Source organism: Ambystoma mexicanum, chromosome 9 (assembly GCF_040938575.1).
Source record: "Ambystoma mexicanum isolate Mex_15411 chromosome 9, UKY_AmexF1_1, whole genome shotgun sequence".
In the NCBI taxonomy this organism is placed as follows: domain Eukaryota; kingdom Metazoa; phylum Chordata; class Amphibia; order Caudata; family Ambystomatidae; genus Ambystoma; species Ambystoma mexicanum.
In genome coordinates, this window is record NC_090931.1 from 751,706,081 (window position 1) to 751,726,098 (window position 20,018).

Below are 20,018 nucleotides of genomic sequence, written 5' to 3' on the forward strand. Positions count from 1 at the left end.
ACTCGGTGAGCGTCCTGCTGCTGCTGCAGAATAACGCGAAGCACGTGTTTTCCATTGGGCGTGGTTTAAATCGCAGAGAAGTGCTTCCAGTGTGTGTTCTTCCACTGGTTCCACCCAGGTAAGAAAAGAGTTCCTGAATGGAGGGAATAGTTCCTCCCAGCCATGATGGCTGGGGACTTCAACCAGACTGGTTTGTTCTGGGTAAATATGCAGCATGGTCTGCCTCAGGTAAGTCCACCCAAGCATTATTACACTGTTTATCAATATGAGCATGAAACCCTTCATGAGCCTGGCGCCAAAGGCGCCAGGACACGGTCCAAAGGGCCCCTGTAGGGGTCGGCTGGGTCCGGAGTAGTGGAAGACGGGTCTGCTTCCGAGGGTGCTGGGCCAGTCCTGGCCCCTCGGGAGTAGCGCCCATGACAGTTTAGCCAAAACCCAATCAAGGCAGCGGTGGAGAGAAGTCGAGGCTTGGTTTCAAAAGAGTGGGTGTGGAGTCAGGGGCCCCCAATGAGACCACACACAATTAGACACAATAATTCAGCCTAGACCGTTATAAAATACATTTATTTATTTAGACCTTTACAACACACTGAAAAATGAAATTAGTTGCCATTATTACCATTGGACTTGCTGTCCTATGAGACAATATAATTCACAAAGTAAAACACCCATTTGTTGAAAAAACTTTACATGTTTTATGATTTTGTAATTTACTTTTTTTATTATTTTTTTATTTTTTATTTTTATTGGGTTTTGTTTTAACCCTTTAAAAAACAGAAAGAACAGACATAAGCCAAGCCTTAACATTCATCTCTAATCAGTGCCAGCCCTCATCTCCCCATCTATTTCCCCTAACGTGAGCACGGGTATGCATCGCAGCGACCCAACGATCGTGTCCACCGAGACATCATGTAGATGATCTTTTATAATACGGAGAAAGGAGACCAATGCATATAGCATTGCTCTGTTTGATCCATCGAACATGGCTCTCCACCAATCATCTCGGGTGAGGCACTGAAAGTTCATTGTTATTGGACTAAAGATGTTAACTCTTTTGGACTCAAACATAGGGCACGTTAGGATTAGATGTTTCAGAGTTTCTTTTGGGGAGGCACAAAAACGACAGGTCAAGTCCACGTCCGAAGATTGTGACCAGTAGCAGAGGCGTTCTTTAGTTGTCATGACATTCAGTCTAAAATGGAGATAAAGGGCCCGAGCCCATTGGTCGGGAAAACGGGCCAAATACAGGGGTACACATCCATATGCCCTTGCCTCGGCCGGCGCTTTGAGCATAGACCTTGATTTGGCTCGTTTGTCACAGGTCTGGATCCAGTCATTTCTCCAGATCTTTAGTTTTGCCGCATCTGGATTTTCAAGAAGCAGTTGCATCGTAATGTCGTACGTGTTAAGCACGTCAAGGCATAGCTTGTGCCATTGGAATACGATTGTATGGTCCTTGGCATACTGTAAGTTGTGTAAAATATCCATCTGGGGCAGTGTGCTCTTCATGTTTAGTTTCCTGAAGATGCTTAGGAGGTTCCAGGCAACTCTCGCTTGCAAGGATATGTATCCAAGCTCATATCTAATGCACACTGTGGCGGTGCCCTTGGGAAGATGGAGGACCCTGGACCAGAAGATGTTTTCTAAGGAGTTCCACACCTCAGAACCACACCCAAAGGCATTTTCGCCAGCGTATATCAGAGACGGTGCCACCTTCTGCTGGAAGAAAGTTAACGTTGGTCTTAAACTAAATTTACCAAACTTTTTGTTGATTAGGACTGCTTGGCATGCCAGTTGACGGCATTTTTTCTTAGCTGAATCAACCCAGGGTGCATCGTTTATGCTAGCACTTATCTGCATGCCTAGGTATCTTGTGTTAAGCACACGCCCAATGGGTTCTTTGTTCACATACCAATTAAGTTTCTGCCGAAGCATATTGGATCCATGGAGTCTTTCAAGGACCATAACTTCGCATTTCCCTCTGATGATAACCAGCCCGTTCTCTGTTAGATATTTCTCCACGGCTGTCAATTTCCGCTGTAGACCTATAGGGGTTAAGTCTATCAGTATGATGTCATCTGCGTAGACTAAATAGTCCACGTGTGAGCCGTGGAGTTTTGGCGGGAAAGTACGCAGACCACAGAATACGTTCTTAATGGCGGTTATGAACAGGTTGAAAAGGATTGCCGCAAGTGGGCATCCTTGCTTGACACCTCGAAAGGTGTCAATTGATGAAGAGAGGTTGCCCTTTTGATCTAGGCGAACTCTGATGTTCGTGTCCGTATGAAGATCATGGATAGCGGCTAACAAACTTGCAGGGCAATTCCATTTAATCAGTTTAGACCAAAGCAGTTCTCTATTAATGGTGTCAAATGCCTGGGACAAGTCCACGAGGGCGAGATAAATCTTGGAATTAGATCTTAGGGCTTCCATTTTCAATAGGTTTAGTGTTAGGAGGTTGATACCACAGCCCAAACCTTTGACGAAACCAGTTTGTCTAGGGTCCATCTGGTTGCAGCTTGTTAACCATTCCGTCAGTTTTTGTTGAAGCAGAGTAGCATAAACTTTGCCCAATACATCAAGTAGAGCAATTGGTCTGTAGTTCTTCGGATTGTGGCGATCGCCTTTTTTGAAAATCGGTATAATCACTGCCGATTTCCAGGACTTGGGAGTCTTACAGTTATTGACAATCCTTTTAAACAACAAATCGCAGAAGGAGGTCCATAGTTCAGGTTGGAGCTTAAGTGTAAAATTCGTTAGGCCATCAGGGCCAGGGGCTCTTGAGTTGTTCAAGTTCTTAATGACTCTCAGTATATCGTCATGGTCGAAATCCATGTCCCAATGTGGCAGTGCAGGTGGTCTCCAAGCAGCAACCTCATTGTTGTTACAGTAGAGGTTTGCGTAGAAGGAGACCCATTCGGCCTCAGCGACCAAGTTAACTTGGAGAGCATGTTGAGGAGCAAGATTGTCATTTATCAGTCTCCAGTATTCAGCGGTGTTTGAGCTCTTCATTCTGCAGCATAATACCTTTGTGGGACTTAAGCCAGTTCTTATAGCGTTGTTTGAATTTTTTGACATTTCCGTTGGCAACGCTGGGGGTTTGTTTGCGGGCCGATCTTATCTGCCAGCGTAGAAGTCGTTTCCGTTTTTGCACCTCAAGGTCAAATTTGTGCTTCGATTGGAACAGACTGTTGCCCATGTGGATCCTGTTTTCACGGTATTGAGTTAAAAGGTGATCATATTCCGTGACATCAGAGGTCTGAAGGCCCATCAGGATCTTGCTTGTCTCATTACAGTCTAGGTTTAAACGGATCCTACCAGTTCCTGTTCTAATAGGAAAGGCCCACAGATCTCGAGGATTTTCGACTGTTTCCATGAATGTCAAGACCACCATGTCATGATCGCTGTGCTGCATTGTTTGGACAGACAGACTAGTCGTTCTCATGTGGATCCTACTGGATACAAATATGTAGTCCAAGGTTGAGTTAAGGTCGCCTCGGCGCCAAGTAGGAGCAGCTGGAATGTCTCCCATCGTTTGACCATTCAGCATCATCAGGTCACGTAACTTCATTTCCAGACACCATTGGGTTGCCGGAAGGAATTCTGAGTTCTTTACAGTCTTCTTGTAGCCTGATTCATTCGAGTGATCAAAGCAGTCAATATTAAGATCTCCACAGACTATCAACTCATTTGCGGGGCCAGCTTCCATATACTCGTCCAAGGACTTCGTGACTTCATCTATGAAGTTTGTGGTTCCACTCACTGCGTGGTTCCAGTAGAGATTAAAAATGCAGATCTTAGTTGTAGCTCCAGCGGGTGTGCTTCACACCCCGACCGTAGTCACCTGAATATATGGGGAGATGCTTATTGAATTTAGAATCCGAAGACCTGAGTTGATCCTGGCAGCTACAAGTAGACCTGCCATCGGTCTCCCTCTATTCTGTTTGAGCGCCGGTGTATGGGCGGTGTAATTTACTTTTTATTTTATTCTTTTCCAATTTCATATCTTCATGAAATTCCCATGTTTACTTGTATTCGTTTTTTTGGTGACTAATTCAACAATCAGAGCCACGACAAGTGCATGTTTTGATCTATTAAGATCGGCCTCAGTTGGCTTGCATTGTGTATCCATAAACAAAGTCAAACCAACTTGTATAAAGACATTTTTTCACCAAAAACGAATATAACTAAACATAGGAATTTCATGAATAGATATAATTGGAAAATAAAGAATAAAGCAACAAAAAAAGCATGTTACAAAATCATAAAACATGTGAAGTTGTTTTTTCAACAAATGGGTGTTTTACCCTGTAAATTGTATTGTCTCATTGGACGGCAAGTCCCGTTGCTGTTTATTCTATAATAAATTCCATCCTTGACTGGGAGAAACAATTGAGACAATAAACGGAAGTTGTTTAACTGGTGTGCCTTGACCTCAAACTGGTGTTACTACCACACATCACTCGATAATACACACATGTACAATCACCAATTGGTTCACTTAATATACATAATCAAATAAATGTACCCACGGAAAACAGGTAAGCAATGCAGATGCCGTAAATTGATGGGAACCAGCCGCAAGTAAAATAGCCCTTTCTTCAGAAGTCCAGCCCTAAGATTTATGGGGCCTTGCGCCCAAAAGTCACATATTCCAACAAAATGTTATTCGGAGGTATGAGTTCTCTCAAAGGATGCAATGGACTTGTGGTGGTAATTAGTTTCAAACTATTTAAAAGTTTAACAACTCTTTATCAGAGGATAGCTAAGTTCTCTATGTTGCTGTATGAAGGACGGGGGAGGAGGGCAGGTGCAGGTATGCTTACTCCCCATCCCCCCTAGCCCGGCTCTCCAGAGATCACAATGGGCAGACTGTGGTCTTCCATCCTTTGTTCCAGAGAAGGGGTACACAGAGGTTGCAGGTTTCAGTTTTCTTCCGGTCAGGTACAACTGCAAGATGCAATCCCTATTGATGAAGAAATGCATATTCCAACGATGTAAACCTCTTCATTACACTTCTATGAATAGGTGAAGGTGAGTTCCAGTGGACGATTACTGACCTTGTCACACTTGTTGGATATACTCCGAACATGCGCAGAAGTATGAGACTTAGTCGTCCCATGCCTCCTTCTGTACTTTCCTGCAGCTTGAAAACTTGAGAATCCAGAACACTTACCTGCTTATTTTGAGTGCCTGCCTTATAAGGCAGGGTGTATTATATATTTTCTCCTACTTGTTCTCTACTTGTGTCTATTTCTTGCATTGCTTAATTGAATTGCTTCTTACTGTCTTCTGCCAGCCTGTGTACCTTTTTGTTTTCGGTTCACGCCTTCTGGGCCACGGGAATCCTTCTAGAGTCTCCGGTAGTATTCAGGTGCGTTTTCGAGTCAGTCGCCTGTCAGCGGAGTTCCGCATCCTTCTCGCGGTCTCCTGTCAGCTCGGCTTTGCTGTGGACACCATGGGACGCCCTGGTGTGCTCAAGAAGCTAGTCTTGTAGTACCCGGGTCTTGGGATACGCTCACTCTCTCGTTCCCTGCTCAGTAGACATAGTCTTCGCTCTCTGCTTCACGGTTGCCGGGTCAGCTTCCCCGACAGCTCTGGTCCTGTGGATCTCTTGCCCAGCTTTGGTTTCCCTCAGCTATTTTGTATGTCGTTGCTCCAATGGGATATTGCGGAGGACTGGACCGCTCACCACAGTTTACCGGAATGATCTTCGTACTCCTATCTTCTTCCCAGTACCGGAGTTAAAGGTATATGCTTAGTCTGATTTTCCTGAGGCTTTCTGTTATATATTGTGTCAGCTGGATTGACTTCACAAAAGTACACGTGTGTTATGCCTGGCAGTGTATTTAAGGGGTCTGCTTCTGTAGAAGCAGTAGAGGTGGGCCCATATGCGGTATACCACGTTTCTCTGGGGATAGTCATCCCTCATCCCAGAAGGGGCTCCTGCTCTCATGTAATGTACCCCCAGTGCACCACCCCAGGGGGACTATTTTACTGTGGATGCACCGCCCTGGCTAAATGAGAAAGGTCTCCCCCAGGGGAGAAGGGATGACATCCGAAGATTAGTCACACCGCGCTAAGAACATTTAGTGATCATTATTGAGTGCCAGAGTGCCTCCACCAGTCCCGTCAAGGTGGAAAGTGACCTATTTTTATGAAACGTTTTCAGACATTGATTATCTAATTATTACATTAACAAACTAAAAATACTAACGGATGAACTAGATCACACAAAGGTTTCATTATCCTACGGTTTGGCTAAGTAGAACATACATTGTGCTACATAGGCTTATTAGAACTTTACATTTACCTCACACTGATCTGTATCGGAAGCCTCGGTCTCATTTTGATCACTATAGTTGTAAATGATCTATAATGGTCTGCCCTTAGGAACACACAAGGATTAATCATTGTCTTCCTTATCTTGCACTCCAATCATCTTTTCCTGCATTCTCGTCCTAAATTAGCCTGGGTCATTAATCTTTAGTTGTAGCTGAGCTACATTTTTTCTTCTTTAGTCCTAATCTGTTATGAAGGCATCATGAGGCAAGGCATTAACTCAAATGTCAGGGTGGTTGAAGGCCTAACTTGCCCTATGCTAACGTGAGATTTGCCTACGTGTACAAAACTAAGGGAAGTCAGAGACAGAAAGTTCAACTTAAAAGTCTGTCTGTGTCCACAACCGATCCTTGTCCGCACAACGAAAGCTAAAAAATGTGTAGGGATGTCAGTAATAAAAGTAATGGTGATCAAAAGAAAGTTCTGAGCTTCTTCCAGCTCCTCGCTTCCTTTTCAGCTCCCCTTCTTCAAGTTCAGGACAATTCTGCTAGAAGTCTCTGGATTACAGTTCTACAAATCCTTGGGGTTCCCTTCCCCAACTTCAAGGCAACACAGTTCCACAGAAAAGAGTCTGGAGTATTCCATCCTCAAGACAACGTTCAAGTTAATCAAGTCTCAGGATTTCCTTCCCAAAGACAACTTGCCAACCTCTGCTTGGCATACGTCTCTCAATATTCAAAACAAGTCAAAAATGTACTTAACTTCCCTTCTGGATAAGCTTAACAATTAATCAGCTTACTCTTTCTTGGTGTGCTTTAACAAGGTATTTGGCTTCTACAATTGAGGGTTCCCTGGTCTAGCCGCAGTTGTCAGACCACACGGTCCACGAATTACAGGTCGCGCCACCAGAATTCTTAGGTTCTTAGACACACACAGGTTCTTCTGATTTTACTCCTGTGTGGAAGTTCACACTCACTTGACTTCTCCTTGTCAGCCACACTGTGTCACACAACTTGGGCCAATCCTTGGCCTTTCCACACTGTATTCAGGCATACAGGTTCACCTTGGCTTTGTCACACTATATTCAATTACAAGAGTTCACTTAGTTGTTATTTCACTGCTTTACCATCTTGCGGTTATATGCTCTTGCTATTTTTCACTCTTGCTTTCTTGACGCTTACTTCGCTTTCACAAAACAATGTTTGCAGTTCATATGCATTTCTTGCTTATTGTAACATTCCTCATAAAGGTTTAATTCAGTGCGGTATTCAATATTTGTTACTATTTGCTTTGCTGTTTGTTTCACCCATCCCTCGGTCTCAGGTTCATTTAATTACTTTCATGCTGTTTCACTTTTTCAGAGCTTGCCTTGCTTCCCCCACAACCCTCAGGAGCGCCCTGGTTCGAGTGACTTTCTCCCTTCTCTCACTTGTCTTTGGTGTTACATCCGGGCAGCCGCGCAACTTGTTTTCAGCTCTGCTCTCTGGCTTTCCTTCGCTTGTGAGCTCCGCTCGCTGGCTTTCCTACGGTCGCTCTCCTGTTGCTCTTCGGTTCTCGCCGTCAGCTATGCTATGCTATACTATGCTTCCACAGACGCTGGCCTCTGCCTTCCTTCCTTTCCTTCGAACGCAGCTACGGCTGCATTTCTCTGAGCATCCCAAATTTTTGGTTTCCTTGCGGCACTCCCTGTTCCTGGGCACCACAAGTCCATTGGGTTGTCATCTGCCCACCACGTCTGCCTCCTCACAAACTGGACTCTGCTGGACGTTACCGCACAGGCTTCCTTGTTGGTCTTTGTGTTGCTGGTTTCCTCCGTTCTTATACATCTTCAACCACTTAACAGGCTGCAAGTGTGAGTCTTCAATTAGAATTGCCTGACTACAATTTGAGGGGCATGCCGGACCGTCACAATGTTTTGTAGGCAACTTCTGCATCTCAGTACTAGAGTGAAGAAATAGGTTACTAGTGTTCACTACTCCTAGTCGCCTCTTCGTCGTCCCAGTACTGTAGTAGGTTGAATGAGGACAATTGAGGGAAACTGCTGTACAATTTCCCATAAAGGTGAGGGAAGGTTAGGTTGATTTTCACAGGGAAGATGGGATATCATGTCTCGTCTGTGGATACCCTTTTACATTCCCCAAGGACCCTCCAACCTGGTGATTCACCAGGGTGGGGCTCCAAATGCGATAGCCTTTCCCTGGCCACCTGAGAAGAGGACCCAAGGGGAGCAGATGTGAGGACGCCCTCAGGTTTCTCACACTGTCCAGACACTTCATCAAACTACCCTGGTTGACAAATTTCCTTCTAGGGGCTCTGCCAAGATACGCCTCTATCAGTCTCTCTTGGGTGGTTCTACAAACATGGCAGTCCTATGCTCTCCATTGGCAGATGTGGAGGTGTAGCGTGGGTTCACATCTGTCTAGCAAAGGAGACCTGGGGCACTCGAGTTGGAAGCCCCAACAGTGGTTGTGCATTGTCTGTGACCAGGAGCATAAATTACACAGAGAATTATATCCCTTAATTAGTGAAATGTTCAATAAATAAATGTTATGTTCCTTGGCATTTATATAGCGCTCTATATATCATTAGTGTGAACTCCAACCGTAGTTCTGGTCAGTAAAGAGGGATGGTGTTGTAGGCTGCGTGGGTGCACCGATGTGTGCAGCTGATGTAATTGCCGGGTGGTAGCTGCATCCTAGCGGTAGGTGTGGTGCTGGAGATATCAGTTATATGTGTGCAGTCTGGTGGGTGGACACCTAGACTGGGTTCTGGCCGCTTTGGGCCTGAAGGGCACTTATATGGGCAACTGGGCCGGAATGTGCTCGGCTAGCTACTATTTATTAGGGCGGTGAGTTTGTAGTGAACAGCTAGGCCGAATTAATCAGGGGTATAGCTGTTGACTGATTGTGAAAAGTAGAGAGTAAGCGTAATGATGTGATATGATGGATATCTTTAAAGCGCACACGATGAGGCACGTGAACAGGATGGCAGGGAACAGGGCGACACAAAGTCACATACAGACAGAGGCTGGGATTACAGCGACGGGGTGGGGTACAGATGTATAGCAACAACATGGGGAACAGGAGGGCAGGGTACACAGTGATCCACCCACTCTGTCCATTCCACCCACTCTGTCCATTCCACCCACTCCCTCCACTCTACCCACTCCCTCCACTCTATCCATTTTATCCATTCCATCTACTCTCTTGATTTCATCCACTCCATCCATTCCATCCATTCCAATGTCCATCCATTTATCCAAATGTCAAATTTTGATCTTTTATGTAGACTGCCAAGCATTGATTCTTGCATTAGCATGGTGGGTTACTTTGATGTGGATATAGTTCCTTAATTGAAACATTTAACTGGGCCTTTTTAAAAATGATTTGATTTAGCCCCTCTGAATGTGTTTTGTTACGACTCTGATGATCCATTGCCATTTGATTATGCTGGCCACCACCGATGGAAGTTGTAATCATAACCAGTTCCTTGTATTAAAGCAAGGACTATGGATAAAGCATAGGGTTAAGGTAAACGCTTTCAGAGTGTTAAATGTTCTACGCCTGGAATATATCCTCTCATTTTTGCATCACACTAAATTTAGCTTTCTGTCCTTTATCTGTCTTGGTTTTGCAGGTCATGTACCAGGTAGAAGGATTTGTTGACAAGAACAATGACCTCCTGTACCGTGACCTCTCCCAGGCTATGTGGAAAGCTAACAATTCACTCATCAAAGCTATGTTTCCTGATGGAAATCCTGCCAAAATCAACCTCAAGAGGCCACCCACTGCTGGATCCCAGTTTAAGGCATCTGTGGCAATCCTAATGAAGAACTTGCAGACCAAGAACCCTAATTACATAAGGTAAATAAATGTTTACAAGTGTTTCACCAGCTCTGGAAATACCATTGTGCAAACCGCTTTTTTCAGTTTGTTTTATTTTCAAAAGAGCTGTTCTAATTTTTATTTCAACAGTGATATAGTTTGAACAGGCTTTCCTGCTTTACTTTTAGTTCTGCAACTGGAGGCCTACACTGTTTCAGCCCCCACACATTTTATTTAACATGACAAATATTAAGGGAAAAGGGACTTTAACACACTACCTTTATTTTTATATAATTGGACAATAATTTGTTTTTCGTTCACAAGCACATGCATGCATGAATATGAAGGGTCATGCTACCACAAGTCATTTAAGACAACTTTGTAATATTAAATGTGTGTTCTTTTTCAGAACATGTGGTATCTGTGGGTGCAGCATAATTGGTGGATGTTGGCACATTGAGATTTTATGATAGGTCGATTATGCTGTATTCCTTGATTTTAACACCAGTAGGGCTACAGAGGTGTCTTGTCAAAATTAAATGAAGTTTATAAAGATAATGGACTGAAAAAAACATGTTAAAGGGATGGTCTAGTAAACATTTTTATTTAAAAAATAGATAGGCAACATAAAAAAAAATACTAGCATTCTCGGTTTTAAAACTTCCTATGTAAAATTTTGAGCTAAGCAAGCACATGGGCGCATCCATTTTGTGAAATGTAGGCCCTCCTGTGCTGGCTTTTGCTTTTGCGGCACTAATGAAACTTGGAAAGAAAAACCGCAGCGTGTTCTGAATCTGCTTTTCTATTTGGGGCTCTCGGGCTCCCTGCGGGGAGCCCGAGAGCCCCAAATGGGAAATCAGCTGCAGGTAGAAACACTACGCGGCATGTAAACATAACCGCGTGTGTTTCTGCCTGCCTTGGCTTTCACTTTGGGTCTCCGGTGCTCCGATGGGAGCACCGGAGACCCAAAGTGATAGCCACAGCAGGCAGAAACACATGCGGTTGTGTTGGAAAACGCTGCGGTTTTTCTTTCCAAGTTTCCCAGGCTCATCTGAGCCGGAGGAGCCTGAGAAACTTGGAAAGAAAAACCGCAGCGTTTTCCAACACAATAACGTTGTATTTATGTTTGCGGTCGCTTCAAAAGCGACCGCAAACATAAATACAATGTTTTTAATGCTGCAGTTTTATTTCTAAGTTTTCCGGGCTCCTCCAGCCCGGAAAATTTAGAAAAGAAACTGCAGCTAGTGCTTATTTTTAAAAAAATAAATACATAGCACTTACCGAGATTCAGCTGCAGCTTTCCTGCTCTGGTCTCCGGTCCCAGTCCTCCGCCTACAGCACTAATGAAGGGAAAGCCACCCAGCGGTAGCCTTTGTTTACTACAGCTGGCTGGCTTTTCCTTTATTAGTGCCGCAAAAGCTAGCACAGGAGGGCCTCCATTTCACAAAATGGATGCGCCCATGTGCTTGCTTTTGCGAATTTTGAGCTTGAATAGCTCAAAATTTTACCTAGGAAGTTTTAAAACGGTGAATGCTAGTATTTTTTTTTATGTTGCCTATCTATTTTTTAAATAGACATTTTTACTAGACCATCCCTTTAAAACCAAGATAATGGTTTCATCTAAATCAATCTAAAAAAAAAAAAAAGCTTAGGTTGGTTTCTAAAACTTCACCAAATTAGAACAAGTTAGAGGTTATAGTTGCCTGGTGATATGTTTCCAAGGAGGTATAAGATGGAAAGCCAATTAAAATGTTGTCTCTGAAAGCAGTTTTCCCAATAATGGCACAATAAACAAATTCTATAAATGCTATGGTTCACGATGTTCAAACACCCTAAAACTGTCTTTCTTATAAGATGTGAATTTTTATATGGGAGTGGGCTTCTGTTATTTAATGCTTACTGAGATGTGGGAAGCAAGCTGCACGGATACACAGACTCCTATATTGAAAGGATATAGTGTATATTGACATGGTGGAGGTCCAGCAAGCACCCCCTTGATACACTAAGGGGGCTGTTGTAGAACAGTGTAATAATGCTTAGAGACAATACCCCAGTCCTTGCAATTGTTTACAATGACATTGTGTAGGCTTGATTAGATTGTAAAGCACTGTTATGGGTACAAGGGCATGTCGCTGAAAAACATTTCACCTAAAATAATGTTGACATTTTTATAATAACCAGGCAATTGAAATACATCATATACAGTCTGAGGCAGAGAAAAGCCTGCAAAGATTGGATGAACGCAATGGCACTCCTGTTCTACAGGAATCGATGGAACAAAGGCCAGGAGACAGAAAAGATGATTCTTTGTGGCTTTTGTTATTGTACAAAGAGGCCATCCAATCAGCAAGGCAGGCATTGCTAGATGTGGGTAGTAGAGTACATACAAAAATATTATTACGCCAACAAACTGTGCTGCGCTTAAAGCGAAGGCACATTCAACAAGCATAACAAGCGCTAAACTCTTTGCATGCCAATGTGCTGCTGGACACCATGTAAAAAGATGCAAAGTGGGCACACTTTCTCAAACTACTGTGTACATGCAGGCTCATAAGTGGGACAGGCAAAATCGGAAATGTTTTATTTCTTTTCCTATGATATACCAAGATACCAGTAGAGAATACTACTCTCTAATCTACGTATAACGTATAAAGCAGACGCACGAGTTGGAAAAGATAAACATTACTCACAAGTAGCTGCTTCATTCTATCAGATGGTGTTTCCGGGACTTAAAACATCTCATTTTGCCCTTGAGTGAAAATTATTGCAGCCAAATAACTTGGAACAAACGCCAGTAAAATTATTGAAAGGTAATTTGGTATTGATATAGTTAATTTATGTAACAAATCCCATTTACAGGTGCATCAAGCCAAATGATAAAAAAGCTGCTCACATCTTCACTGATGCATTAGCACGGCATCAGGTTCGGTACCTTGGCCTTCTGGAGAATGTTCGCGTTAGGAGGGCAGGCTATGCTTTCAGACAGCCGTATGAACCCTGCCTGGAAAGGTATAAGATGCTCTGCAAACAGACCTGGCCTCACTGGAAAGGACCTGCTAGGTAAAGTGATTTCTTTTTATGTTTGGTGGTGTAGGAAGAGATGTGATGCGTCATGTTTTATTGTTGTAATGTATTTTGACATGCATCATAAACAATTGGTAGGAATGCCAGAACTACTTTTCATTTGTAAGACAGTTGTTGGATGGCTTGTCTTTACAAATATGCACTACTTTTTTTTTCATTTTATGGCTTCTGCGCTTGTGTGAAAGTATGTATGAAGTATGTACATCAAATCTAATGATATAGTACTTCCCCTTGCCCCACTTGTTGAAACCATCGATTAACACCTTATAACAGAGAGGAAGGAGCCTCTCCCTCTACAGAACAGGACAAAATTGATGTATTTTCCTGTGCCAATACAAGTGCAATTTCACAACCCCTCTAAGCATCTAAGGGCTAAAGGAAGAAAGCAGACGGGAACCGGGGTTTCTGAGTGGATTGTACATTAATGGAGTAATTTTCTCCAAGGCACACACAACTCAGAGGCCTTCTCTTTGATATTGGTACTGGAATGTACTCCTCATACTGTTTGCATGGTATGCACTTTAGCCACTTGATTGACCAATTTGTTCCACTGAACAATGCTTTTTGGTCCACATATAGTATTGGGTGAAGTCACAATGAAGACCAGTGGTCCCCAATCATCTTTTTCCCTGGGACAATTAACCACAGGACACTTTACATGCCAGAGCACTCAAGGTAGCCGGTGTGGGGGATTTCATTGAAACAAAGACAACTTAATGTATCTATTCGTGTTTGATGCTATTGAAGATGCAACCTGAGGAGTTGTACCATGTGGTCTTCAATGTTCTGTAAGGAAATGGTACACAACACTCAACCTATGTAAATCACAGCATAATTATAATTCTGTTTTTCATGGCAACACATTGTTTAATTATTATTAGAAATTACAGTGACCAAAATTGAAAATGTTCTCTTTTTAAATGTCACAGAAAACACCTTGCGTAGCAGTGAGAATCTGTGACTGTAAAAATTAAGAACTTTACGTGAACTGAAACCAGAACATATTTTGTGGCCAACATCCATTAGTCTGCTCTCGGAGCAAGAATTTACAGATCTTTAATGGAACATCTGTGTTTTTAAAAAACTAATTTCTTTGAATTCCAAACTCAGAAATAACATGACAATTTAAGCAATGTGAGTTGGAAACATATTGGAGGATTTCTTGTATTTTTAAACCAAGCCCACACCACCATTATTTTGATAAATTGCAATTTCACTAACAAGTGAAAAGTGGCGTTTTTCAGAAACCTTGCGCATTAGAAACCATTAGGTACAGAGAAGGTGTATGCACCCTTTCCATTAGATCTCAGGTAATTGAAATAGACTCGTACATCATTCTTTCTTTAACAGAGAGCTGCCATCGATAATGATCAGACCACATATATGAAACCTAGACCTGCATGTCCTCACATACAGTAAAAACGTATTTGAAATTTGCACAGACCAGATGACCAATGGAAATAGATGTTTGGCTGTAAACTTTGAACCATTTGTCCCACTGAAGAAACAATTACAGATCTAAATTCAGCTTAATAGGATGAATAACATGTAGAAGTTGTGCATTAGCTCCATCTATTGATATAACAACATTAGTCACAAAGAGATGAAAAGTTACATCCTTGGATTCATAATATTCTCACAAATCCAATTATGTAATTTTCTTTAACGATTTTATTTGAAGAATTCTATTAAAAATGAACATTGTAGCACAGTACACTTTAGCTCATTGGGGGCGGTAAGCTTGCAGCTGACACATCCCACTTAGAAAGCATCATGCTCAGGTGCACAATGGAAGCAAGAAGGATGACCTGTGTGGTTGTTAGAAAGTCGAGGAAACCAATCACTTCACTTGTGGAATCCAAAATGCAATGTAAAAGGATTCTATGCAGGTGGGATTTGGTTCTGTATAAAGAGTGATGTTTCGATTGAAAAAACAGGAGACTGGATGCTGTTCTCAAGGCCTGCTGCCACACTTGAAATTTGGCTTCAGAAAGGTATGCCAGGATTTGCAGAAAGGAAGGTGGACAGGGCCCAAAAAGGATTTTCAATTGAGCCAGAAGGGGACCAAACCTTGGGGGCATCTTACCTGATCCACATGGGCTTAGGAGAACCAGATGACTTGGCTGCCTAATTTCAACCAGCGGAAACCACCAACCACATAGTGGCCGGAGGTTGATTCCTGCCCATATAATTTAATTTGACAATCAAAAACATACATGAATATTTGCCCATTGAATTTACAAATAAATCTGTTGGCAATAGAAATTTGAGTGGGGGTATTTTTCTCCCAAAATGAAGTAAACCATAATTCCCTGAATACATTTCAGAAAAGTGAAGGCTATCCTGAAATCTGCCGAATCTTGTAGCAATCTCATACATTTGACAAAGGAAGTAAACCTGCAAGTGCATTAAAATACATTTTTTATGATTTTCATTATAAAGAATACTTCCCCATGCTATTCAAAGTGTTTATTCCTGGCATGCAAATAAACCATGCAAAATGTTTGAACACTGTTACTGGAATAAACCGTCATATTTGTTTGTGTCAATGTTTGTTAGGGAGTTTTACTAAAGCCCACCTGTGGACTGTAGAAGACTCACTCTTAGGAGTACAGGGCTCCAACTCTTGGTTTGTCCTGAACTACACAAAAGGTTTGGTAGCTATAGTTGAGCAGCCAGGCTTAATGCCGAGAAACAGATGAATACGTCATTCATGGCGACGGCTCCTGGCCCAGCTCTATACCGCAAATATGAGAAACGTTATGCACTAAGACCACCGTATCGACCTTATCCAGAAACAATACAAGAAGAAATGCACCTGATGTGACTGAAGGTGACGAGGGCAAGCGACCACACTGCCAAAATGATGCACGAGATTACAATAGACATGAAGCAGATATGCACTCACCGTGAAGAAACGTGAACACTAGATCAAATGTGCATTTAGACATGAACAATATTGCTTGCACCATATAGACATGAAAAATATAACCCAACCAATGTATATGATGAAACACAACTAGAATAATGTACACATATAGCTTGCTAAACCTAGACACGCAACAGTAAAGAGTAGCCCTATAGGGTAAAATGGACGGCAAAGCTGCGTTCGAGTAAACGGGAAGCCTCGAAGCTGCAGGGAGATTCAAATTGCTGAATTAGCTGAAATACAGACCGGTGGATGCCAGACAGTGGCTGCGTGCTCTCCTTCCAAGATTACTGCCAAAGAAGGGAGGCTTGGATAGCTCCAAAGAGAACAGAAGAGAATTCCCAAGCATAATGCATATTTCTCTTAGGTTAAATGGAGAACACACCGCCTTTTGAATGCCAGGTGCCTGTTAATTAGAAGCTTCAATAATCTCAATATATTTTTTGTCTATAGTGTAGCTCTACAAAATGTTCCAACTAACAGCCAGGCATCTGTTTATCTGCATGCATTCTGTATGTTTATTCCTGTGCAGAGTGACCTGTTTCTAATTGTCCTCATTTTTTCATGCTGCGGTACCCTCTGATGGAAGACATTGCACCTAATTTAACCATAAATAAAACATAACTAGCAATTAAAATAGAACACATTTACAAATTAAGACTCCTACTAGTGGCATTGCTGCTTTGAATAGATGTTTCTGCAGTATTTCACATGAAAGTATTGCGGTGCACTGTACAGTACTGTTTGTAAGGACATGATCTCATGCTGGGGAAAGTGTGTGCATGGACTTGTAATTTTCCTAGACAGCCGTTTGGGAACTTAAGAACCTGTAATGTATTATTGAAAGTGTGGCTGATGTGTAATTCTTTAAAGGGACAATAATTGGGATGTCGTAGCCGTAAAGGTTGTACACTGTAACAGGTGTCTTCAGAACATGGGCTTTCTGTTCTCATGAAGGGGATATTTAAGGAGTGATGATTTATATTACGTGCTGTTTGTTGCTAGGATTCTGTGCTGTGCGAACTGTGATTTTGTGAAGCCCGCACTTGCCATAGGCTAAAAGAATGACCTGGCGAGATGTGATCGCCCTTCAGACGTCTGTTTAAAATTGGCAAGTGCGTTGGAAGGTCTGAGCCTGGATGAGGGTTACCTAACTAAAACTAGATGGTTGTTTAAAAAGACATTGAGACTTTTGAATATTACTTGTGTGGAGATTGTGATTGAAAGGTGGTAGTGAACCCGACTGTTGGGCAAAGTTTGAATGCAGTACCCTCTGGGAACACTAAAAACAACTATGACTACAGGTAGAGGCAATCCAACCTTTGGTATAAGCTTGTTCTACACAGTTTTTGTAGCATGTTGAGCAGCCAGGCTTATCTCAAGAGGGGAAATGTGAGCTGTAGTGGAGTTACACAAAGATTCAAAGTTACAGGTATTCAAATAAACTTTTAAACTCAAGGTTTCTTGCATAAACAATTAATAATGTATTTATTAGTCTGTTATAAAGCCTTCTTCAGAAGGGAGCAATAGAATAGTAACACAAAAATATACTTCAATAGTGTACACTTTGAATTTCTTGATCAGACAAGGCCCCCTTGGGATGTCCCACAGACACAACCTACACCCACGGGTGACTTCAGTAACGAGGAGGCTGGGGACATTAATACCTTACTGTTGGCATTCAGAACACTCTTTACAAAGTAAGTAAAAGGCAAAGGTTATTTAGAACACAAGAATTTACAAATATTCATAAGCAAGGCAAATAGTTTCAGATAGCACTTAGAAGAGTCATTCAATTCAATAGGCTAAGCCAAAGTCAATAGTCACAAGTCTTTGTATAGGATGCAGCACTTCAGGTAAGTAAATGGAAAAGTCTTTGCACAAGTTCTTAGGAGCCTTTGATAAAAAGAAGAACATCATGTAGGGCTACAAGCTGATAGACTTGTGAGTTGCAGAAGTTACAAGCACTTCCACAGTAAGAGGTCAGTTCTCTTTTTTTTTTTAGCTAGTTTTACAGTACCTTCGTAAAGGAGAAAAAGATGCAGCTGAAGACTTCTGTTCCTGTACAGCTCTGCAAATCTCGCTGTTCCTGAGCCTGCTGTTCCTGAGCCTCAGTCGTGGGGACAAGAGGGAGGATGTCGGGACTCCTGCACTGTATTGGCATTGTCAAAGCTGGCAACCAGCAAACTTTACTTTCAGTGGCTGTTTCGCGTTTCGGCTCCTTGTGGTACAGCAAATAGCAATAAGCGTGGCTCCTGGCTGTCAAGGTGGACTTTCCTCGCATCTGAGGTCCCACACTCAACTGAGGGGGTGGGCAGGCTTGGTCAGTCCTGCTTCATGGGAGTCTGGAGGATATTCCAAAGGCTTTAGGCCAGTTTACAAGCAACGCACACAATCTTGTGTCCCTCTCCCTGGCTCTACGGTTTCCTGCAGCAACTCTGAGGAAATTCAACCAGCTCCGAGATGGGTGTCCAGGTTGGGAGTCGATTGGTCCTACTAACTCAAAGAGAGAAGTCATCCTTGCAGGGCTTCTCTGTCGATGCGAACTTGGCGATTCGGACCTGCAGCAGGGCTTCACCGGGCAAACCAATGGTCCAGTAGTTGCAGCAGCCGTCATCTTCAAGCTCTTCTTCAGTTCCTTCGTCTAGTGGTCGACTCTGCCTTCCAAGCCAAAAGACTCGCCTTTTATTCAGTTCTCTCCCATTCATTACAGCCTAGCTGCCACTCACCCAGCAGGGTGACTGTCCTTGCCGGACAGTCAGCCAGAGAATCTCACCAGAGTGCATTCGGGTCTCCTAGGAGAATAAGCACAGGGAGTTTCAGGCACCTCCCTCACTTCCTGCCTACCCCAGACACTATGGAGCCAGAGGCGGGTTTCACTCCTGAAGCCCGCCAAAGGCGAATGAACAAAGAGACCAAACCTGGTCAGAGAAAAACTATAGAAGGACCTTTCTACAAAGACCTGGTGAAAAAAAGAAGACTGGGCACCATTTTAACAACAATAGCTAGACGCCATTTTGAAAAAGATGGCTCCTGTGATTAACTTTACTGGGTCCGCGAACGGTCTTGGTAAATGCAAACCTTGGTAGTTCAAAACGAAACCACTGCCACCAGCCAGTTAATTGAGGAAAGGGGTAACATACAAGATGTTACATGAGCATTTTGACACAGGGGATACTAAGAAACCCCTCCAGCACTCTATTGTAAGATAGGGCCTGCTGGGTCTAGCAAGTACAATGCTAAGTAGTCAATTTCACTCTACCACTCTGGGAAACAGTAGTTGATCCCATAGAAGGTATTTAAACCTTGGGAAATCTAAAAGACTTCCCTGTGTCACTGCACTGAAGGTGCTTTGTGACACAATTGAAAAAGATGGTGACTATGAAGTTTTAGAATCCATAACCAAAAAGACACACAGAGGTCAAATACACAATAGAGTGGGGAAAAGGCTCAAACTCCCTCCAGGTTAAAATAAAATGAAGTCCTCAAAATCCAGCAAAGTTGCTGGGGGTCTCTAAGTTGGAAGGAATTAGCACATGTATGAGAATTCTCCCTAACACCAATTGAGGGACGTCAAGAGAAAAGCTAAGAGAAGTGAATCCCACATTGTGGAGAAGTTAAAGTGAATTACTTTATGATGACAAGTATGAGCCTGACTGAGGGAGGCTGATGACCAAGAAAAGGATCAGAGCCCGGCTGAGGGGGGATCCAAGGATGAAGGGTGATCACCCGCCGTGAAGATTAGCGGAAGGAACTTTTGTTCTGTTGTTTTTGGCATATCAGGACTGGTTAAGCAAGAGAATTTGCATGAGAAGAGACTTTGACACAGAAGGCTCTGATATAGAGAAAAGCAACTGTAAGCTCGTGCCAGAGTAGCCCAAGAGTCTGCTGTACTCAAG

General features: G+C 42.8%; 1 protein-coding gene across 4 annotated transcripts in view; it reads left to right on the forward strand.

Annotated features, from left to right (window-relative positions):
• MYO1B (myosin IB) overlaps window positions 1-20,018 on the forward strand; it is a 1,142,119-nt gene that overhangs the window by 856,355 nt on the left and 265,746 nt on the right. For all 4 annotated transcript variants that reach the window (XM_069615684.1, XM_069615681.1, XM_069615682.1 and 1 more), the window contains exons 17-18: window positions 9,919-10,145; window positions 12,966-13,166. In XM_069615684.1, the coding sequence (XP_069471785.1) occupies window positions 9,919-10,145; window positions 12,966-13,166 (428 nt within the window). The remainder of the gene's footprint in view (window positions 1-9,918; window positions 10,146-12,965; window positions 13,167-20,018) is intronic.